This window comes from Gossypium raimondii, chromosome 7 (genome assembly GCF_025698545.1).
Source record: "Gossypium raimondii isolate GPD5lz chromosome 7, ASM2569854v1, whole genome shotgun sequence".
Classification (NCBI taxonomy): domain Eukaryota; kingdom Viridiplantae; phylum Streptophyta; class Magnoliopsida; order Malvales; family Malvaceae; genus Gossypium; species Gossypium raimondii.
The window spans coordinates 47074711-47098424 of NC_068571.1; the positions used below are offsets into that span (position 1 = coordinate 47074711).

Genomic DNA, 23714 nt, shown 5'->3' on the forward strand with positions numbered 1-23714 from the left:
TAGAAGTAATTTTCAATGTGAGAAATTATCTGTCAGACATACGTTTAGTGCTTTTAGCTCATGACATGTATGATTGAACCTAAATGAGGAATTGCAATATAGTCTAAATTTCCATCTCCTTTTATTTTCATTGCAAGTTGACTGGAATATATGTTTTATGTCTCATTGCTTGACATATCACCATCTTTTATATTAATTCAAGGTGGATCCCTTTGTTGCAAAAATAAATAATAAATTATTTGAATCATAAAAACTTTAAATATTTTTATATTATTCCACTTTAAATATATAATGTTAAATTTTTTTACATAATTAATCACATGAATTCCAATTAATTTTAAAAATAATAAAATATTTATACAATATTTCAATTAATAAATACAATTAATCCGTGCATTGAAAAACAAAACCAATAATATTATAAAAGAATTCCAAGAAAGACTATGATGTATTTCTTTCTTTTCTACGTATCCAAACACATAAAACCTTTATTCATTAGAAGATTATACTACCTGAAATCCAAAGTAAATATTAAATACAAATACATACATGGCATAAGCATATCATTTTTAGATATATTTTAATTAATATATGAATATATGGCCCCAAATACAAATGCTTAAATCCATATCATAAGCCTAGGGTACATGTGCACATGACCATAACATGTAATGTCTTCTTCCAAACAGATTCACATGTTATTAAGATGCATGCATGCTCTATATATTAGTAACTTTTCAACTAGTCAAGCAACGACACATGCTTACATTAATTATTCGTTATTATTATTATCAATTCATATTTTTCTAAAAATATTCATTTATGACACCTGTATCCAAAGCATATTAAGACAAGGGTATAATAAAACTTCTAAAGACCCTCATATATATGAGAAAACAAAACAAAAAAAAGAAAGAAAGAAAGAAAACCATATTCATATCCAACACTCACAGAACCACATTTCTTTTTAACACCCTTGTTATCAAAAGAATAAAACGCAGACCAAGAAGAGTTCATAGTTATAAGCATAAATGTATGCTTTACCAGCTTGAGCTTGCTATGTTTTCAGCTGCAACAAGGATAGATTCAGAGTTTTTGTTTAATAGAACTAAAAAAAAAGACAAAATATTAGAAGAAAACAAGATAATTAGAGCGATTTCTCAGCCAAAAATTCAATTTGAAGCCATGTTTGATTTCTTATTTAAAGATTATCTAAGAGCATTCATCTTGTTCCTGAGATAGTAAAGCTTGGCTCTTCTCACTTTTTTCTTGTCCAGCACCTTTATCTCCTTTATGTTAGGGGAATACCTGTCATCCATTACAAATCTTAATTAGCCAAAGTGTAAGCAAATTTATAAGATAATCATAAGCTATGCTACTCGGACTTTTTTTTTTTGAAATACCCATACAGGGTTGTTGATGTAACCCTCCAAAGATTCTCTAAATACATGAGAAATCTTAGAAAAAAACATATTCGTGTTTGGACACATACCTATATACAACACTCAAATCTAAGTCCAAGTAATATAGATCATTGGAACTAAAAGAATGTTTTCGAACTTCTTTCCATAGCAAATCACTTGTCAGTCATTTGAAATGGAAAGAACGCACAAGGTATAAGGATTTAGGATTGTTGATACTAAGTAAGGCTTGGGAAGAAGGAAGAGTTGGAGTGGAGGGAGGTTCGCACAGGATTAGAAGTCCAGAGAGCCTAGAAGGAGTGTTTGTCCCTTTCTCCTAACGAATATATAGATATTCATAGGACAGGTGTCCTACCAGTACTTGAGAGCTGGATCACGTGGTCTAGCCTACACGTGTGTTAGGATTTTGGCTCTTAAGTCACGCTGTTTCACAAGGTTCTCCTAGTATGTATAATGATGGGTCAGCGTACTTCACAAATGGCAGATGGTCCATGCCAAGGTTCCTGTTATTGGTGAGGTGGTGAGCTTTGGCTCTTAAGTCACGCTGTTTCACAAGGTTCTCCTAGTATGTATAACGATGGGTTAGCGTACTTCACAAATGGCAGATGGTCCATGCCAAGGTTCCTGTTATTGGTGAGGTGGTGAGCTTTGGCAGGATGAACATCTGATGTGGTTCCATTGAAGCAGGGTAAGGCACATACCAAGGATATTATGAGAAATCACAAAAATCACCTAGAATTCTTGGTTAGCAATTGTGATAAAACAAGCATGCCAGAAAGAACGAAAATAAACAGGCTATTTTATTTGGTCGTAAAACAGAAATGATTCTCATGGCTGAACCTAAATCTGAATTGGAGGATGAAAGGATGCAGTTAAAATTAAACCATTCATTAGGGGTGCTTGTTTCTAGTTTGGATAAGAGGCATTGTGCATGTCCATATTTATTATAGAATCTCTTAGGACTGATAAAGTTGAATAACAAAAACTCCTATATGAAAGCTGGTTTACAGAAACAACTATTGGGAGTATTAGATTAGATACACTCAGTTATGAATACAAGAACTAGATCGAGTCACAACACGATTGATGGTAAAGTCAAATTCAATTGTCTTCCCTTTACCTCGGTTCCTGTAACAACTCAGTTCATCAAAGGGAAATTGAAACCTTGGAACTTGTTAGAGAGTGACTGAAATCTCTTTAGGGTTTTTGATAAAAGTTCTGCCTAGGTTTTATTATTCCATATGTCCTTTTAAATAAGGACTGGACTTATCACATAACTAAGACCCTATTCTAAAAAGGAAATAGAACTACTGAAATAAAAGTAGAGTAAAAGAACCTAAGGGGAAAAAAAGAGTAAAAGCACAATTGAGCCTTAACTAAAGAATCCAAATTAACAACGTAGGTTTGGCCCATAACATTACCAACCTCCAGCAAAAAGAACTAGTCCTCAAGCTTGAAATTATGATTTCTGGCCAAAAGAACTTCTAACATTGATGCCTAAATGTATATGGTTCATCGCAATTACAACACAGGCCATTTGTCTTTCTCTCTGTCATTTCTTCCATTGATTATAAAAGTGGTAGATGAACTTACAAAGTTCGCTCAAATAGTTCCCCCTAATTGATTGTCACCCTCATTACCTTGCCAAGTTCCTCTGCAGTTATTTCTGACATGTAGCATTTGTTGCTTCCACTGAAAAGCTCTAGCGAGACTCATAGCCATGTCTAAAGCAAGAGGCTTGTGCGTTTGAACATCCAATTGAATGGCATCATCCTGCCATGAATAACCCAACATGTTGGTCTACCTGAATGTACTAGCTAGCTCGTGCTAGCTTCTCTTGGAATTGTCGCAAATAAAATTCCACTGTTCTTGTTTGTTTCAAACTAACCAAATCTCCTAAAGGGTTGCTGCCTACCGGAGGACCTAAACGAAAGGAGCAGTAATTACAAAATTCTAGCCAGTTCATCACATGCCCCTCCAGTGTAATCTAATAACACCGAAGTTCTCTCTCCCCCAACATGTGGAAGGCTGCCAAACTTACCTTGCCTGTCTCATTAGTCTGTTGATATTCAAAAAATTGTTTGCACCCACGCAACTAGATCAAAGGACTCGACCCATCAAAAGTAGAGAAATCCAATTTTGAATACCTAGAAACAGCTCCCCCAATTGGTGAAATGACACCACCTTGCAGTGGCGGCACCATGCCTCCTCCAACAGCCAGTGGGAAAGGCGCTTGGTCTAGTCCAGTTGCAATACTACTTGCACTACCATCCCCAATTATTGCTTTACCCAAATAATAAATTAGGGTTCTGATTTGTTAGTGGAAGAGAGTTTTCATCTGTTCCTAGAATTGTAGAGTCATTTGCTGAAGGTGGTTGTCTACACAGCCTTTTAGCTTGGTAAACCTAGCTTCATCAGGGATTCTGACATAGCTTGCTCTTCTTGTAACAACATAGTACATCGTTGCCACTTGTGGTAGGCTTTGGTACCAAATTGTTATGATAGTACATCATTGCCTATTGTGATAGGCTTTGGTACCAAATTGTTATGAATACACAAACAAGATTGAGTCACAGCGTGATCGATGGGAAAGTTAAAGTCAATTGTCCTCCCTTTATCTCAATTCCTGTAACAATTTATTGTGATTGATAGTTTAACTCTTCAAAGGGAGACTAAAACCTTAGGACTCGTTAGAGAGAGACCAAAATCTCTTTAGGGTTTTTATAGAAATTCTGCTTAGGTTTAATATGTCCTAAGGACTAGTCTTATTAGATAAATAGGAACCTTATTCTAGAAAATAAATAAATCAACTGAAATAAAAGCACAACAGAAAAAAGAAAACCCTAGGTTTGAACCTTGAACAAAAATAAAAGCACAACCTAAGCCTTAATTAAAAATCAAAATCAATGACCTTTCCTAACACAGGTTTAGCCTATAACACACTCATGCTTAAAATAACTATGTAAATAAAACTTGAGGAAATTGAATATCAGCATGAACTACCAGAAACCTTCATTATTCACACTTTGTGATACACCTCTAGCAGCAATGAAATCATACAAGAGCAGAGCTCTTGGAAACACATTGAAGCAAACACTTTTATAGTGAGTTATGTGATAGATATGCTTTTCCCAAATTCCCATATCTTTAATAACATATATACTAAAGTACAGATATTCCTTTCCCGTATCTTCAATAACATATCTTGTGGAAACCTTTGTTTCAAAGCAAACCTAATTTACACGATAGAGATTCTAGTAATAACTTCTGCATAATACATAACCATATTTCTCAATGCTAAGTATTTCATCGATATAGTCAACCTCAAAGTTATTACATAAACATCGGTGCAACTTCATTGCATTTTGCTTACAGGTAATCCAACAAAACATTAACATGTTTTCTTTCTAAGCTGATACATCAACGTCAAGTAACAAACAACAAGCTTTTGAAGCCTAATAGAATTAGGAGAACATAAACATGAATGATACTTACAGTGGGAAGAGAGATTCAACCCCAACTCCGGCAACCATTCTCCTTATCCGGAACGTAGTATTCAGGCCAGCATTACGTCTAGCTATAACGATACCTTTTATGGTTGAAACACGTCGCTTGTTTTCAGGTACTTCCTGCTCTCACCAACAGCACATCAATTACCTTAATCTGCTCAAAAACATATTAACAATCATATGTAATAATAACACCTCCAATCTAAGAAACATATCATACCACTTTGAGTTGCACAATGTAGCCGGGCTTTATTTCAGGTATCTCCCTTTGCCCCTTTACTTCCTCCACTGCTTCCTTATCCACAATCTGCAAGTACATAAACCATACTAGCATTTAGCCGGTCTGAAATTCAAATAATAATAATAAAAAAGAACAAGAACATTAGAGAAAGAAACTTTCCTGCATTATGTGCCTGGCAGTTTTATCAAGCCTCTTAAATTTAATTCGAGTAGGCACATCAGTGACAGATTCAGAAGAATCCATTGTAGGTGAGGCAGCTGTTGTCATATATCTGCTTGAAGATGAAGACATCATTGCAGCCAATGGAGACAAACTTGGAATCAAACATCCACCAGAGCTGCTGGGAAACATCAATTCTTTTGTTTGGGATCCAAATCTTGTCTGCTTAAAACAATTTGCAAGCTTTAATAATAAAAAAAACCCCCAAATTTACCTCAAAATTAAAGTTATAAGGAACATTAGAAACAAAGTGACTAGCAACATTTTAACAATCAAATTATATACTTTTGAGGCAAGAAAAATAACCCCAAAAAAATTAAAGCAAAGAAAAATAACCCATACTCCTAGAAGTTGCAGGAGATTATTCTCGGAAGATTTGATTGAATCGTTGGTTCCATGGATTAGGCTGTTGCTACTTTGAGTAGGCAGAAAAGCTCTGGTAGAGGCTTTGAAATGTGCACTGTTCCATCTGCAGAAACCTTGTCTTTGACCCAAGCGGATACTCCCACTAATGAACGACAGCATTATTGCTCCCCTCACCCCCGTTTGGTTGCTGAGAAAACGCGAGAAAATGATGGAAAAAATAATAAGTACGAAATTCCTGCAAAATCAACGATCCCCGAAACTCAAAACCCTCCCTAGAGCGGACTGGGGTCTAATGATCGATAATTGTTATGACAAAATTACCCCTAGTTTGATTGAGGAATTACTGCATTGATCCAAGTACTTTAACTATGAATGCCAAGCTCAGCCCAGCCCATCTCATTAAATGCACAATTGATTTTTGGGATAATATAATTTTTAGCTCTAGATTTGGCAATTAAGTCTACTTTGGTACCTATTTTTTTTATCCACTTTGAGAACTTAAAAATTAGATTCATTTTATCTTTGAACTTGGATTTTGTCAAGATTTAATAATGTGACCAGTGTTATTGGAACAAGACTAGATCAGGCGGATCTAAATTGATTGATAAATTGTCTAAACAAAAGGATTGAATCAATTGACTTGAAAACGGTTTCAAATTGGTAAAAAAAAAAGCGGGACAAAAAATCAAGATTTAACCAATTTAATGGTTTTTTATTTTAATGTCTTTAGATTTTATGAATTTTAATTATTTATTTAATTATAGTTGGTTCGAAGATCGAACCGGTTGAATTAAAAACTGGTGGTTTAACCTGTTCAAAACTGATCTAGTTAATAAAACACTAAATCTGACACTTTGATATTGTACCACATCATCTTCTGAAACTTTATATAATTTTTTTATAAAGATATGCTCTTCAAAATCAACAGCATTAATATCTCAATCACACATCCACATTCCAAGGACTTAATTTATTCACACGAATCCAATCCAAACTTCAAATATCGATGATTGGTTTCCATAGATGGACCGAATTATCTTCAATATAACAACACATAATTAGGTCCAAAAATTTTCTTCATTAAATTGTCAAACCAAATAATGCAAATTTTTAACCACCTCAATGGTAGTCCGCAGTTGGCATTGCTGAGTGCCACTTAGCAACTCTCAACTCATTACCTCAACAATGTTATTAGTAATGTGGAATGTGGATTTTGTGAGATTATGGAGAATTGTACATGTGAATAATGTTTATGTGTTATATAAACTTATTGTGCATCTTTACGAAGATATAAGAATTGGAATAAAAATCTCACATTTAAAATTTTGGAAAAATAATTAGGATATAATTGGTATGCAAATAGATATTAGATTGTGCACCTTGGAATGAAAATGTGATGAGATGCATTTTAGGCGTAACACATGTGTGTATATGGACCCCTTTTTTACGTGTATGTGTATGGTGTAGGGTTGGATGCAATATGTGAGGAGTGAGGTTTGTTATCCCAAGTGTCCAAATCGTATTTTACTAAGATTATCAAGAGGTTAGAATTTAAATGTGAGTTAATGTACTTATTGGTTGAGCATTGAGTAAGAATTTAAATGTGCTATATATTAGTGATCTAACTTCTCAAATGCTTTAAATATGCCATGATGTTTAATTGATAGATCTCGTTTGTGGTTAATCTTGAATATGAAATCATGATTTAGTATGGTAATGCGCTTTAATTACTAATTCCTTAATCATGAACTTCATCTTTGGAAAAAAAGGTAAGGAGGTCAATTTTCATGAGTTCTTGTTAAGCTTTTAAGCTTAACAGGCTGTTGTTTATTTGTGCATAGATTTTTTTGAAGAGTGTTTGTGCAATTAACTACCCTTTTTGAAATCATATTATTGCTGGCAAGGCTTAAAGAGTATGAAATTTGCTTATTTGTATAGTCAATCTTAGTGGTATATACTAGAGAATATATCATATGTATGCATATAGACTAGTTTCATTTTACTCTAGGTGTTATTGATACAGATGATAATGATGTTTAAGTATGGGGGTTTATGCTCTGGTTGATTCACAATTTATTAAAAGTATGCATGCAAATCTCTTAATTGATTTTGAGCTATGATTTAGATCAGTAATGAACTCGTTTTAAATGTTGTTATATGGTTTTAAAGTGCTCCATTACCTGCATTGATGATATTTGGGTTGAAATGGTATGATTTTTAAATCAACTTTAGTGTGCCATGTGATTGTTTTGTTAGGAGGTGTTTTGGTGTGTGATGGAGGTATCCCATACTTGGATTTTGGCCCCCTGCATCAAGGTTTTAGAACATTGAATTTATATATAAGAATTTTGCAAGTCAACGGGCGAGAAATTGGTCCTAAAGGCTTTTGGAAGACAATAATTAAAAAACTAAATGCTGCTAGTCGGAACATGGGGTCTAGGTTTCAATACCCAGCCTCTTAGGTAGTGCCCCTACATTGTTTTTCGTCCTAGACACTTTTAATCATTCATGAAATATTTCTAAATGATTTCAAAACTTCAAAAATTGATTTTACCTCTTTAAAATGAATTTATAAATTTTTTTGAAAGCTTAAAGTTTTAAGTATTTCCAAGATCAACCCTTTATTTGACATCTCCCATCCATAGTGAATGTCATGATGAGAGAAAAACTCTTGATTGGAGAACCACTAAGATTTTATTAAGAGAGTTAGAAAAGTGGAATGAGCTAGGATTGGAGAACCATCTAAAACACCCATTATGAGATCCGAATTACCACATGATTAAAAATAATACATTTGACCGTCTATGCTAAACAAATTTACCTTTATACATCACATTTTCTATTTTATTCACATATGTTTGACTCTAACAAGAATTGTATTTTTATTCTACATTAAAGATAACAGGAGAAAAAGAAGACCCAATTAGCAAATTAGATAATAAGAAAGAACCACCATCAACAACTTTAAAACTTATTTAAAAATTGCAATTTCCTTATAAAATAGAAATAATAACTTATTGTTGTTGTTTTTGTTAATAATATTTATAATGTTGTAATTTTTTTATATAATTTTAAAATTTATGTTCAGAATGACAAATAAATCTTTAGATTCAAAATTTTTTTTTTTTTGATGTCAACAATCAACAATTTTGTTAATGCGGATTGCCATGGCAGCATCAAGATAGTTGACTCAACGATCATTGACGATCACATCAACACAATAACGATCAACGATGAAAATAGTACCCCTTCCAACGATAACATCTTCAAGATTTAAACTCCATTCTTTTCTTGAAAATGCAATATACATTATCACTACACCCAACACTTATACATGTTTATCTCTTTTAATTAACCCTCTTTACATTTCAATCAGACTAATTGTATTTAACTATTCCAAGTTGTATTTTGCATATTTTCATAAATATTAAACCAATTTGGTGAGTTGAAACTTTAACATATATGTGTAGTTCGATTTAAAACAAATAATATCTCATATATTTAATAATAATTCATATATGGTAGTAATTTATCCCATTCCTTAATCATATAATCGGAGTTATATTTTATGATACCTTTCTAAAAAAATTCCTACCATGCATAAAATCAATGTTTCACTTCTATCAATGATAATTATCTTAGTTTCGAAAAGAAAATTAAAAACTTCAAAGTAAAATGGATGAAAAGGAATAAGATCTAATAAGATTGAGTGTGGGTTGATAGGGTGAATGTCCTCGAAAACTCTAACCAGGAACGTAGAAATCTATACACCAAATCTGGTGAAAATTTTTGGGGTTTTCTTCACTTTTCACCATACATGGAAAGTAGGAGAGTTACGTATTTAAAATTAGCACAAACAGAAACCCACCTAGGATTCAATGAAGTTGTCCCGGTAAGATGAAAAGAACTCAGAAAAAGTAAAAAGTTAAAAACAAAACAAAACCAATAATAATAAAGATCCAAGAAATAAAAAAGCTGAGGAAAACAATATAAAAAAGCTTTGTTCTTCACTCACTCACACATTCATTCATTCATTCACTGCCAAGAACACCACTGTCAGCTTCTTTCAAGTAACCATGCAAGAACCTGTTGGGATTCCTGCTTGTTATCCAACAACAATAACCAGGTCTGGGCAGAGTGTTTTCATGTCTGTTTTTCGTACAAAGATCGCCGACCAGTGCCATTTGATCACCATCACTTGGTGCAAGAACCTGTTGCTTAATGGTCTTTCAGTATCAATCTCAGGTCCCGAAGGAGAGACTACTCAACAATATAACTGCAAAGTTGAGTTTAAACCATGGTATTTTGGGAGAAAACAAGGCTCCAAACACTTCATCGTCGATGGTAATAAAGCTGTTAATGTCTTTTGGGACCTTAAAGCAGCTAAATTCAATGGCGAAACCGAACCCAGTTCTGAGTACTACGTTGCCGTTGTTTATAACGAAGAAGTTATATTACTTGTTGGGGATTTAAAGAAAGATGCTTATAGGAAAACTGGTTGCAGGCCTGCACTTATTGACCCCATTTTAGTTTCGAGAAAAGAACATGTATTTGGGAAAAGGAAATTTTGTACGAGGATTAAATTTGATGAGAAAAGTAAGTTCCATGAGATATCAATTGAGTATAAGAACAAGGATGAGCCTGAAATGGAGATAAGGATTGATGAACATTTGGTCCTTCATGTGAAGCATCTTCAATGGAAGTTTAGAGGGAATGAATCCCTTCATGTTGATAAAGCAAGTGTCGAAGTTTATTGGGATGTTCATGATTGGCTGTTCTGTCCTGGGTTAAGGCATGCCTTGTTTATATTCAAGCCTATTCCGCCATTGTTGACTCAGAAAGGAAGCTGTGGTTCATTGGAAAGGGTGAATCCAGGTGAGTCATCTGAGTTTTGCTTGTTTCTTTATGCTTGGAAGACCGAATGAGTATTAAGTTTTAACGTTTGAGATGATATTATCGAAAGTGTTTGAGGGGAAATTTTGAGTTTTGGGGGACGTTGATTTGGGCCTCAAATAGTAGTGATATTGTTGTTAGTATGTTTATACTTGATTTTATTTTCAGAATTTTATGTCTGAGTACAAAGCGAAAGCCTTTTAGGTCTATCAAAAAATTGTTTTAGTATTTTGGTCTGATAGGGAGATAAAATCATGAGATTAAAATCGAATATAAACATCTCCATAATAATATTTCTATTGTTTGAAGGTTGATTTCTTTCGTTAAAAGAGAGGATTCTCCAAAAGATAACTATAAACTAAAATAGGTACTGTAAAACATGAAAGGTAATATGTATATCGACATGAAAGGTTCCATCATCGTCATCGTCACCAAATGGGGATTTCAATCTTCATGTTATACATGGGCCAGCATGGAGTGGTGAGGAAGCACATTGGGTCGATAAGGGTGTGGGAGAGATGTCGGGAATTTACAGCTGTGATTGAAACAAGTGGCTAGAATTGGACAAGACAGATTGTATCACCATCACATACTCTTTTTTTTCATTATTCTCACATCTAGATTCATCTTGCCATTTTAGACCTTGCAATTCGTGTATCATGTCTGTTGAATGTAAATTTTAAGATGATGATAATCAGTTTATCTTGCATAAATTTACTACTTTTTTGTTACTCTTGTATTATATTTTCTGAGTATAATCATTGCAAATACTAATCAAATGTATGTTGATTTAGCAGCGAGGTTATTTTATCAATTAGATTCGAATTGATTAAAGAATGTAGTTAGTTGAAGGTGCGACAAATGTTACATTTATTTATATATTTAATTTATTATTTTTTATTTTTTATGACAATCTACGATATATTTGTCAAACTTTCAACTTGTTTGTGGAGTATAAAAAACTTTACGAAAATTATTTGATACATAGCTTGTGGAGTTTTTTAGACTTCACAATCAGATTGAGGGTGTGACAAGTATTACGTTTAGTTAAATATATATTTTTTTTAAAAATTACTACACCCTATAATACACTTGTCAAACTCAATCAGCTTGTGGAGTGTAAAAAACTCCACAGGCAATGTATAAGTAATTTTCGTTTATCAAATTAGTTTTTATTTGTATTAATCCAAAATTAATAATTAAATTATACAATTTTAAAAAAAATAGTTTTGACCAATAATAGACTACCACATCATACAAACTGTTAAAATAAAATTTTAATTATTTTATTTTTCATTTATATTATTCTCTCTCTTTTTTCTCTTCTTTTATAGTGACAATACTCAAATTCACATTAAATGAACGAAAATGATAAAATAAATAAATTACATGTATTACTATCCACATTAAATACATTATTAGCTAATTTATTATAATTAAATATTTGAGTTTAAAGTGAAGAATTAAATTAATTAGTCATTGCAATTTTAATAAACAAGACGATTAAATTATTTACTTAGATTCTAATACAATAAACTTGACATAAGTTTGACGGAAGTAGAATTGGGGTTGATAAAATAATTTAATGGAATAGAATAATATTTTGAAATGGAAAACTAATTATTGGGTTAGATAATTATATGAGCTTGTTATTAAAATTAAAACTGGACTGCACATATAATTGAACTCAATACATGATAAAGGCCCAATAAGCCTATTACAACATGAGGTGGACGACACACTATGTGTTGAAACCTCAATTTGTATTCCTCAACCTAATGAGTCTTCTATTAAAATATTATTTTTCCTCTTTTTGTTGAAGTAGAACTCTTATGATTTTTCCCTATATATAAGGATTATAAATGACTACAACACACACACACCTAACATAAATGGACACTCTTCCAAAACTTAAGAAAATTTATTTAGTTACAAAATAAATTTTATTTTTCATGAGTACTTGTGATAGTAATTTTGGTTTTGGTTCCCATAAAGAAAGTAAATTTTTTCATTAGAAAGTTAAAGTTTCTATTTTGTGTTTAGTTCATGATAAGTGCCCACTCTCTTAGCATCCGAGGTTTCAAGGATAGCAAAGAAAATTGTTTAGTTGAAAGTCAAGAACCTATAAGTCTCACTAGTCTAGAAACAAAGGTACTAAGTTGGGTAAAATTAATTGTCATAGACAACACAACAAATGTTCATATTTTATGAAAATTTTTAAATTTTCGGTGTGCAACAAAATCATTTTTATAAAAAAAATTTCTAACAATTGGTTTCAGAGCCAAGTTGTGCTATGTCTTATGGTGTAAATTGATTACCAAATTTTCTCTCTTTCTCTATTGATTGGTTAAATTTATAGAAAGTGACATTTTTTTATCTTATGCATATTTTTTGAGGATATATATGTGAATGAATGTTGATTATATTGGAAAAAATCCAGTTTGAAAACGATTTTCTTGCACAATATAAAATAAAAATTTTGAAAACTGAGTCAAATTGTGATATTTATAGCAATAAACCCTTTACTGAAATTGCACCTGCGTTTTCAGCTAGACGAATCCTTATCGTTCCTGGCTTTTAACCGAACAGTCTTCTCTGCTATTCTCGTATCACGAACTGATTAGAGTGTGAGCTCAAACAATACGAATCAAACACATAACCAGAAATAGGTTTTTTTTTTTTTACTTTCAAAGTGAAAGCAAAATCTCTCTCAATAGAAACGACAGAATTGTTATTCTGGAAAATAGAATTAATACTTAAAGAAAATAATATATCAAAGTTGTATGTTTAGTCCTACTGGTACCATCTATTTATAAGAAGAAGAGGTAAAACTCTTGTTGAATTTTAAAAGTTTATTTCAATAGAAAAACGAACTTCTAGTCTAACTAGAAGTAGGTGGGGAGGCAACCCTAATTAAACAAACTAGGGTTTGTCGTCCCTCTATTTAAACATGAGGGGCTTTTGGGCCTCTCTCATATTGGGTCCAATTACGAGTACTTCCTGGACTATTAACCCAGTACTTTATAATTCGATTAACTCGATATTTGTTTTTTTCTATTTTCCAAAATAAACATATCAAATTAATTTAAATAAATTAGTTTCCCAATTAAATAATTTTCTCAACCCAATTCTAATTCCGTTAAAATTATGAAAACTTTACCATAAATTAATCTACGAGAAAATATATTTAATATTTCTACATTCAACAAATTCACTATAACCAAATGATTTAATTTCATTTTCGAACTTCGTTGAATTCGAAAAACCATAAATTCATTTCCAAGTCATTTTTATTTTGGAGAAAACCACATTCATTTCCAAATGTTTTTCATTTATCCATTTTTACCATTTCTATCAATTTTTATTCATTTGATTCAACATGCAATTCATTTTTGGTTTTAACGAGCTAGCGGAGGGACCGATTGGACATATACGATTAGGGCTTAAATGATTTATAATTAAGTTCTAACTTTTTACCTATTAATTATAAACTCATTTAGTCACGAAGTCATTCCACTATAGTATTATGACTGGGCTCTCCCCAACGGTATACCATTACGAAAACAACTCGATCAGTGCTCGTCTAATGACATTGTCATAAGTGTGTTACCCTTATAAGATACATTTAATTTCTTTGGGATAATTTTGTTCTCCCAATATTATCCTATTTTATCTCATGGTAACCATTACATCTTCTTTCATGAAAAGTCAATTACTATCAAATAGTAATCAAGTCATTCATCACAAAGACGAACGACCATTACAAGTGTACATAAACAGAAATACTACACTTAGGGCACCACATCCAACAAGATGAGATTTCTTAGAGAAAAAGTCAAACATTTTTGGTGAATTCAAAAAATTATGCAAGAGATTTATGAATGAGAAGTGGCAAATAATTGGCACAATAATGAAAATTAGAAATAACCATGGCTGGGAGTTTGAGAATGAAAAGTATTTTGAGTTTCGTGATAAGGAAGGAATAAGACATGAATTCTTTGCACTTAAGACTCCACAACAAAATGAAGTAGTTAAATGGAAGAATCACATTATTAAAAGAAATAGCTTGAAGGAGTTGCACACAGGTTTTAGGTTGAGGCTATGAATATAATAGTCTATGTTATTAATAAAGTTCTTCTTAAACCAAAACCTCGTATTACACCTTAAGAGATGTGGAGAGGTAGAAATCCCAATGTTAAGCACTTTCATGTATTTGAGAGCACAAGTTACATTTTCAAAGACCATGTTCTTCAAGGAAAATTTGATACAAAGAGTGACAAAGGAATTTCCTTAAGACACTTAAGCAACAATAAGGCTTTCAGAGTCTACAACAAGCGCACTCAGAAAGTAAAAAAGGTTATCAATACAATGGTTAATGACAAATCCACTCAGATGCTTACAGAATATGAAAAGGAATGAGTGACATAAGCAATGTCAAGTATAGTGGCCACTGCTCTTGACAGTAAGAAAGTCGTACAAGAGCCAATTGTAATTCATGATGTTAATCAAGATATGATCAAATCAACAATGCTGAGCAATTCCAACCTTCATCTCGGGTTAGAAAGAATCACTTAGTTGATGGTGTTATAAGAGACCTCAATAATAGAGTAAAAACTAAAGAAAGGCCAATACCAAATTATAGACAAGGTAAGACTAGCATGTTATACCTCACAGTTTAATCACAATGAAGTTTGGCAGTTTGTACCAAGACCTTGAAATAGCAATATTATTGGCACAAAGTGGATCTTTAAGAACAAAATTGATGAAAATGGGTACATTCCTCGAAACAAAACAATGTTGATGGCCCAAGGTTATACACAGATTGAAAAGATAGATTTTGAAGAAACATTTGCTCTAATTGCTAGGTTGGAAGCTATCAGGATGTTGTTAGCAATTACCACTTATCTCAACATCAGTTGTACCAAATGGATGTCAAGAGTGTCTTTCTCAATGGATCTTAAAGGAGGGGAGGTGTATGTGGCTCAACCAAAGGGTTTTAAGGATCATGAACATGCTGATAATTTGTTCAAACTTAATAAAGTCTTGATTGGTCTAAAATAAGCCCTCGAGCATGGTATAAGCAGTTTCCAATGCCTTCTAAATCAAAGCCATTAAAGAGATTTTATGGACAAGACCTTATTCATCAAAAGACATAAAGGTACAATTATAATTGCCCAGATTTATGTTGATAATATAATCTTTTGTGCCACTTCAATTAATGTTAAAGACAATTTTGTCAAGATGATGTAGAGTGAATTCAAGATGAGCATGGTGGGGAATTGTCATGCTTTCTTGGCTTCCTGATCAAGCAACATGACAATGGTATTGTTTTTTCTCAAGGGAAGTATGTTAGAAATCTAGTAAAAAAGTTTGATTTTGCGAAGCTTGCTAAAAATCCAATGTCTCCAAGTGAAAAGATAAAAGAAGAGTGTCAAATCCTTCGACCACTTATATGAGTATAATTAGAAGCTTGTTATACTTGACTACAAGCATACTAGATGTATCTTTCATTGTTGGTGTTTGTGTCAGGTACCAATCAAATCCCAAAGAATCTTATGTCAAGGCAATTGAAAGAATAATCAGGTATGTCAATGGACTGATAAACTTGGGAATTCCGCTCTCAAAAGATAGTGCAATGAGCTTTGTTGGGTACAATGATGCTGGTTGGGTAAGCAATGTAGATTAACGAAAAAACACTTCTGGAGGGTTTTTTTTACTTGGAAACAAATCTTGTGTCTTGGTACAACAAGATACAAGTATCGATATCTTTGTCAACAAATTAGGTAGGGTAAATTGTTGTAGGAATTTCTTATGTTTAACTCATTTGGATGAAACAGGTGATGGAAGATTTTGGAGTGGCATTACCAGTGGCCACCATTTACTTTAACAATTTGAGTGCCATCAATATATCAAAGAATTCTAGATGTACTCTAGGACCAAGTAAATGGATGTTCAACATCATTTCATTTGAGAATTGGTTAAGAATGACACTATTGAACTAAGGTATGTGCCTATAAAAAACCAATTGGTTGATCTATTCACCAAAGTTTTAAACTTGACTAGATTTGAAGTTTTGAGAAATTTAATTGGCATATGTCGAGTTTGATACTTGGCAATTGATTGGTGCCATCCAAACATAGACATTTGATGTCATTTTGATTAATTTTAGTTACTCTTTTTAATTTTTTTGGCAAGAAATCTCTTATTTTTTATGAGTAAATATTTTGAGATTTTCACTTTCCAAATCTTGGAGAGAAGGTCTTTAAAAGTAGTGGCTAGTGAGGTTTGGGTTTAAATATCCTTTTTGTGTTACAATTGGTATCTACCACTTATCACCAAGTTTTTAGTCTCTTAAGATTGCAATAAACCTTAAGATTTTCTATAATCCTCACCTTCAAGTTCTTGCTTTTTCTAAGAAAACCCTTTAACTTCTCTTCGTTGCCATGGCTTTTGTCAAAATCACCTCTCAAGAACAGTTTGTGAAAACTTAACAAGAAGCTCAATCTATTAGGACTGAGATATCAACTCAAGGGAGATTATAGAGTGGAGATGTTCAATCTAATGTTTTTGTGCAATCTATCTCAACTACAAAAGTAGTAGGCACTTCTTTTGGCATTACTCCTGAAAGAGTGTCACAAGGGTTATCTCCATCTCTTGTACTCTATGATTCCTTTAAGGATTTCGAGAAAATAAAAAATTTAAATGATTAGGAAGTTCTTGAGGAAAAGGGAGAAGTTGTTTCCAACCATGTTGTTGTTCTTGAACATACCACCAATGTAGTTCAACCCTCTGAGAATGTGGTTCACTCAATTACTAAAATTAATCACTTACTCAAGAACCCATCTATCCAATAACGTGAGGATTGTATTGAATCCTTAATTGATGCTATTATTCATCAAAGTAATATCAATTTAACTCTTGTTTCTAATTCTATAGCCAATGAAGTTGTTTATCAAGGTAGGATAGAAGATAGTTCAAACACCCATCTTGTTGAATTTGTAACAAGTATTGTTGAACCAAATGTTATTGTTATTGATAACCCTTCTATTGCCTCTCATGATATTTTTGTTAAAGAATCTTATGTATTAATAGATCTTACCATTGAAGATGAAGATTACCTAGTGATAACTACGATGACAACTATTGCTACCACTACTTAACAGGGAAGAACTTATTTTACCACCACAACAAAAATCAAAGAGATCCATGATAAATGAAAGAAGACAGAAGAAAATTGAAAAACACCATTGATTCCTGAAGTTCCAAAGAGAAAGAAATCTTTGATTCTTCTGCAATAAAGATTGATGAGAGGTTGAAGGAACATATTCCTCTGTAGAACCTGATTCGAACAAAAAGCCCAAATGTTCCTCTATCTTTCACGCAGAGGAACAAAAGATTAAAGGAGGTTGGTTTTTCCTCAATGCTCTAAGAAATTGTTGTAAAAGCCAGGGAAGAAAAAACATCTCTCAAGAAAAAGTAGGAGCAAACATTTCTTTCAATAGCCTGTGCTAACATGTATTTAGCTTTTTATAAGAACTTTATTGAAGAAAATAATACTGAAAAGAAAAGTTTCTTTTATCATGAGATTGATGCATTCTTGGAGAAGAGTGATTTGTTGGGTACTATCGGCTTTGTTCAACATATGTAAAGAATATTGTTTTGGAATTTTATGCTAATTTGGTAAAGAACATCAATAATCCTAAGAGTGAGTTATACCATAAAGCTTTCTTAAGGGGAAAATGGTATGATTTTGGACCAACACAAATTCAAAAATTATGGAATCATCATTATGTTGCAGATATTGAGTTAGATGAATCATTCGATTCAACTATCAATACCATCACAAATGGTATGCACCCTACTTGGCCACAGAAGCAAGAGCTCCAAGTCTCAATATTGGGACCTACATATGCTACATTGTTTGTTATTACCTCAAGGAAAAAGATTCATAATAGCCAAAAGAATACAATAACTAGGAGGATGACAATCATATTGAGGAAGAATGTTGAAGTGGTATAGTTTGATCTTAGTGAAATCATCTTCCAAGATTGTCAATTCTACTGAATGTTATGAGAGGGAGTCACTTGAGTTAAAGTACTCTTACAAGTGGCTCAAGGGGAAAAAATATATTGCAGGGAACCTTGACACACAATATGAAAAAGATTTTATTGTTAATGAAGAAGTGCCTAATGTAGTTGGCACTAGAATGGGAACTATTCGTACCTAATTAGCTTTTAATCAAAGGTTGCTTTAGCACTTAAATGCTAAGATAGCTGCTCAGGATAAATAAATTGCACAACATGAGGCTTAGATCAAACTAGCACAATATATTAGAGATTGTGCTATGAATCTAAGGAATGGTCTTTTGACCAAAAGGAATCGGTAGCACATTTGGCACAATTGTTAAACAAAAAGAATGAGAGAAAGCTTGGGTGCTGATGTTTTATTTTGGATAATTGTTTTGGTGAACTTTTATTTGATCTGGGGATATATTTTGTATGAACCTTATCTTTCCGCTTAGTATTATATAAAGCTAGTATTTTGATTCTTAATGCATTTATCCTTCAAAACACTAATAATTGATTTGTTTGGTTATGTTATTAGTTAAGCTTGAATGATTAAGGGGGACCATTTATTGTTTTGATGTTTGCTGCTCTCTTGTATTAGTTTTGTTCAAAAATTACAAAAAAAGGGGAGAATTGTTGAGGCAAAGATGAGAGCAGTGCCACGAGTAGTTCCAATTGAGTTTGGCATTATGTAACTCTTTCAACTAGTCATATTTAGAGTTAACAATCTTTTGAAACAAAATCTTTGAGTTGTAATCTTTGTTGATGTTTTGGATGTAGGCTAGCCCATCTTGGAAGAATAACCCATATGATGCAACATAATTTCAAGATTGGATTGGATCAGATCATGCAATTGGATCCTTTGTATTAAGGAGATTAGATCGAATTGGCTTAAAGACTTATCTTGGATATCTCAATAATATCTTGAACTTTAATAAGATATTGTATGTGCTTCTCTAGCTACTATTTTGATGGAGAGATTAATTGTATTTGATTTAGGGTGAGTTTGGATGGCAGTGCATTTACCTGCGGTTAGTGTAAAAACAGCGGTGGCGGTGTGATTAGATACTGTAGCGTAAGACAAAAAGTAAGCTAAACGTATCGCACCGCACCCAATTGCCCATCCAAACCCACCCTTAGTATGTTAGCAAGTCAAAAATTATATTTATACTTGAGACTTGTATAAATTATGTAATTAGAGTGTAGCACTTATCTATTTATTAAGATGTGCATTTTGAGTGTATTACATATGTGAAGAAATAAGATTGCATAAACATCTCTGTATGCATCTTTATTCTATCACAATCCAACAAACAGTTGACTATAAATTATTTGTAACTTTTAACACATATATAAGGTATTATATTGGTAAACAACTTGCCCTTATTAAAAATAAATAAAAGGTAAGCATGAATCTTTAGAACATTATTTAGGAGGAAGATAAGGATAAAGAAATCGAATGAAGCTGGATCATTGACTATCTAAAACTTGGATCCTCATTTACTATTAATAAATTTCAACTTGAGTTGGTAACCACAACAGTGATGTTTTCATTGAATAAGAAATAGGATGGCATTGATAGGTTGAATAAAAATTAATTAGCAGTAGATGACAAATCAATCCATTTTGGTAAAATTAAATATTTTTAATTAATAAATTTTAAATATTAAACATTAAAATTAGATGCATATTTTCGGGAGCATAACCAAGTATAGGGTCTTGCCTTTTATCTCTTTCATTGATCTCATTTTTTCTAATCTTACATCAAATATTTTCAAACTATAACTTTCATTTTAAATTCATCCTTAAATTATAAATTTTAATTATATTCTTAAATTATCAAGGTTATATCAATTAGGTCTTTTCGTTACTAAAATCGGTAATTTAACTATTAAAAGACACGTTAGCTCTTATGTGACATAATTTAAAATGAATATTATAAAAATAAATGTTTTAAAATCTTAATTTTAAGGTTTACAAAGCTTTTATAGAAACTTTATCGTTTATTCTTTTTTTTTAAATTTTACTTTTAAAAATTATGCGACAACGTTTTATTTACTTAAAATTTTCATTTTAAATTTAACTACATAAGGTTTGATATGTCATTTAACGATTTTAATAACAAAAGGACATGATTAATATGACATTGATAATTCGAGAGTGTAGTTAGAATGTTTTGAACTTTAGAGACCAATTTAAAATAAGAGTCATAATTTGGAGATATCTGGTGCAATTAACTTTAATTATTAACCATACTTATTATTTTTTATATTCGATCTTTAATATCAGATTTTTTAATCAACAAGTGTTTGATATAATGGTAAGGCGCATTGTACTCTCAATGCGAGACACAAATTCAAACATTGGAAATAACATTGTTGAAAAAGACAATCACAAACCTAAACATAAACAGTAAAACATATATAAAAATACAAGAAAAATTAAATTTATTTAACCTTGATCATTTCATGTTCTTAAATTTTAGTAGATAAGAACCCTTTTGTAATTTATTCATATTTCAAGTTTCAACCATAGAATCCCATCACATGCAAAGCCTTAATAACAATAATAAAAAATATTAATTAAATTAATTAAAGTCTGACGTTTTGTTTTTGTCCACCGTACGGAACTACTTGTAATAACAAGCTTAAAAACATATCAATATAATTAATCTAAAATTAAAAGAAAAAAAAGAATTACGTCTATTTTAATTATCATTAAGCCATCTCCACAATTTTTATTTTCTTTAAAATTTTAATAAAATAAAAATATATATATTTCAATATAAAATTTGTTGGTGTTGTAACAATTACGCCAACTTGGTGAATGTCTTCACTTCTTTTCAATTCTCCTCAGCCTTAGAAAATTTGTTGCTCATTTTGGACTTTCCTAAACATTTGGGGACAAACCCTTAACATCCCATTTAATTTCTCTACTTAAAAAAATTAAAAATCAAGTGTTCCTATTTTTTTTCATTTCAAAAATTCAATTTAATCTTTAAAATAATAAATATTTTTGGTCAAAATTAATTAATTTAAAATTTTGATCAGATTATTCACATATGACATGATATGCTATTGACATGATAAGTTGACATTTTTTTTAGTGAATTATAATAACAGAGTAAAACTCAAACAACAATCTCCACTAGTGCGACTCGTACCTAGGTCACACTTGAAACGATAAATATCATTAATTATCAGGCCATCTCAAAATTGACAAATTTTAATAAAAACTATGAGATTAAATTATAATTTTTAAATTTAAAAAAAAAAAAAGGAAGAAACTATTTGTAATTGGGATTCACTTGTATTTCTAACTTTAAAAACACACCACAAATACTTTGAAACCTCACCTCTTTACCATGTTAAAGGGACATCATTTTGATTAAATTATTGGTGGAAAAGAGTTAGAATCTCTCTTCAAATTCGTAAGAAGGTGGCCAAGCAGATACTTTGGGCCATTTTGACTTTTTTTTTTCATGGAGGAGGAAAAAAAAATCAAATCCCCACTATTTTGTCTATATAAATGTCTCGAATTTCAACTTGGTTGATCACCAGTTCAATTGAGGAACTCATAACTCCTCAAAAGTCTTCTTCAATGGCGGCTCGAGTTCTTGTTTTGGCTTCAATTCTTATTTTCTCTTGTTTTGCAGAGACATGCTATGGGGCGATCTCATTCTCATCCCTTCAAAGAACACTTGTTGTTACTGCTTCTCATAGACAAGGACGTAAGTGATCATCTCAAAACCATCCTTGTTACATAATTTCATTGCATTATTTATAAGAAAAAGATCATGATTCATGCAGTTTTGAAAGCCGGGGAAGACAAGATCACAGTGAGATGGGGATTGAACCAGAGTTTCCCGGCCGGGACCGACTCGTCTTATAAGACCATCAAGGTCCAGCTTTGCTATGCACCCATCAGCCAAGTCGACCGTGCATGGCGGAAAACCGAGGACCATCTTAACAAAGACAAGACATGCCAGTTCAAGATAGTCAAGAAACCCTACATCAACGTCAACGAAACCCTTGAATGGACCATCGAAAGAGACGTGCCGACGGCGACGTTCTTTATCCGAGCCTACGCTTTGGACTCCGACGACCAAGAGGTGGCGTACGGTCAAAACACGGACGCCGAGAAGAAAACCAATCTGTTTGAAATCCAAGCCATCACCGGCCGCCATGTTTCGCTCGATATAGCGTCGGTTTGTTTCAGTGCTTTCTCCGTTGTGTCGTTGATGGGGTTCTTCTTTATGGAGAAAAGGAAGGCAAGGAAATCTCAGCAGTAGTGTGATATATTATGGTTTTAAGAACCCTAATTAAACCTTTGAAAGGATTTTTATAGTAATGGGTTTGATTTGCAAGTCTTATATACTTTCTTTGTGTTTTTAATCCTAGATGATGGGAGATAAAGTGTTAAGTTGAATGGTTGTGTTTTAGTGGGAATGGGGTGAATAAAAGAGTTGGGATTATCTATGATCATCTCCTTGTTATATATTAAAGTTGAAAATTGTCTTTTTGTTATTAGTGTTTTCTTCTTGTTGCTAAAAACAATTTGTGATTATTAGCTGGATGTGTTGAATTTCTTTGAAAAATGGATGAACAAGAACTAGTTTGTTTGGTAACTAAGAAACAAAAGGGAAAATACTATAGACTGAGAAAATTCAAGAAATGAAGATGTGAATACATTTCTGCTATTGATACTAGTTTACAGACAATTGTAAATTTAGTAGCTGCTATCATTGACTGATTAACCAAGTAACTGCTACCATACCATACTTCAACGACCTTAGTGACTTATAGCTGATACCGTAACATTCCCATCTTGCTTAAACTTTTGCACATCAGTGTATGCAACTACTCTAAGCTTATTTCTCAACTTGTCAAATTTAGCTGGTGTAATAGGTTTAGTAAGTACATCATCTATTTGCTCTTCAAATTGAATGAAGTTAACTTGAAGCTTTCCATCTACAACATTTTCTCTCACAAAATGAATA

General features: G+C 32.2%; 3 protein-coding genes across 5 annotated transcripts; 2 read left to right on the forward strand and 1 right to left on the reverse strand.

Annotated features, from left to right (window-relative positions):
• Positions 1–960: 960 nt before the first annotated feature.
• LOC105786770 (50S ribosomal protein L19-1, chloroplastic) lies at positions 961–6039 on the reverse strand. Its single transcript, XM_012613253.2, has 5 exons — positions 5733–6039; positions 5331–5552; positions 5151–5237; positions 4917–5050; positions 961–1308 (listed from the first exon to the last, which is right to left on the reverse strand). Exons 1-5 carry the CDS (start codon positions 5913–5915, stop codon positions 1209–1211), a joined length of 726 nt encoding a protein of 241 aa, XP_012468707.1. The 5' UTR covers positions 5916–6039; the 3' UTR covers positions 961–1208.
• A 3725-nt stretch (positions 6040–9764) lies between these two features.
• LOC105786760 (uncharacterized) lies at positions 9765–11380 on the forward strand. 3 transcript variants are annotated; one of them, XM_012613244.2, is made up of 2 exons: positions 9765–10631; positions 11060–11380. In XM_012613244.2, exons 1-2 carry the CDS (start codon positions 9833–9835, stop codon positions 11131–11133), a joined length of 873 nt encoding a protein of 290 aa, XP_012468698.1. In that variant the 5' UTR covers positions 9765–9832; the 3' UTR covers positions 11134–11380. The 3 variants fall into 3 exon arrangements, with proteins under 3 accessions (XP_012468698.1, XP_012468702.1, XP_052489236.1); XM_012613248.2 differs by having other exon boundaries at positions 9766–10631; positions 10959–11380; XM_052633276.1 differs by having other exon boundaries at positions 9766–10631; positions 11036–11380.
• Positions 11381–22228: 10848 nt separating this feature from the next.
• Positions 22229–23241, forward strand: LOC105786751 (high-affinity nitrate transporter 3.2). Its single transcript, XM_012613236.2, has 2 exons — positions 22229–22445; positions 22525–23241. The coding sequence occupies exons 1-2, from the start codon at positions 22244–22246 to the stop codon at positions 23004–23006; spliced, it is 684 nt and encodes a 227-aa protein (XP_012468690.1). The 5' UTR covers positions 22229–22243; the 3' UTR covers positions 23007–23241.
• The last annotated feature ends 473 nt before the right edge of the window (positions 23242–23714 follow it).

Bases quoted from the DNA above. Each gene is read 5' to 3' on its own strand.
- LOC105786770 (XM_012613253.2), bottom strand. From the start codon at position 5,915: ATGCTGTCGTTCATTAGTGGGAGTATCCGCTTGGGTCAAAGACAAGGT. The intron at 5,553-5,732 runs GTATGGGTTATT...TGTTTTAAGCAG, and splicing joins ATCTCCTGCAACTTCTAGGA to ACAAGATTTGGATCCCAAAC. The intron at 1,309-4,916 runs GTAAGTATCATT...AATGGATGACAG, and splicing joins GTTGAATCTCTCTTCCCACT to GTATTCCCCTAACATAAAGG.
- LOC105786760 (XM_052633276.1), top strand. From the start codon at position 9,833: ATGCAAGAACCTGTTGGGATTCCTGCTTGTTATCCAACAACAATAACC. The intron at 10,632-11,035 runs GTGAGTCATCTG...AAAACATGAAAG, and splicing joins ATTGGAAAGGGTGAATCCAG to GTAATATGTATATCGACATG.
- LOC105786751 (XM_012613236.2), top strand. From the start codon at position 22,244: ATGTCTCGAATTTCAACTTGGTTGATCACCAGTTCAATTGAGGAACTC. The intron at 22,446-22,524 runs GTAAGTGATCAT...TGATTCATGCAG, and splicing joins TGCTTCTCATAGACAAGGAC to TTTTGAAAGCCGGGGAAGAC.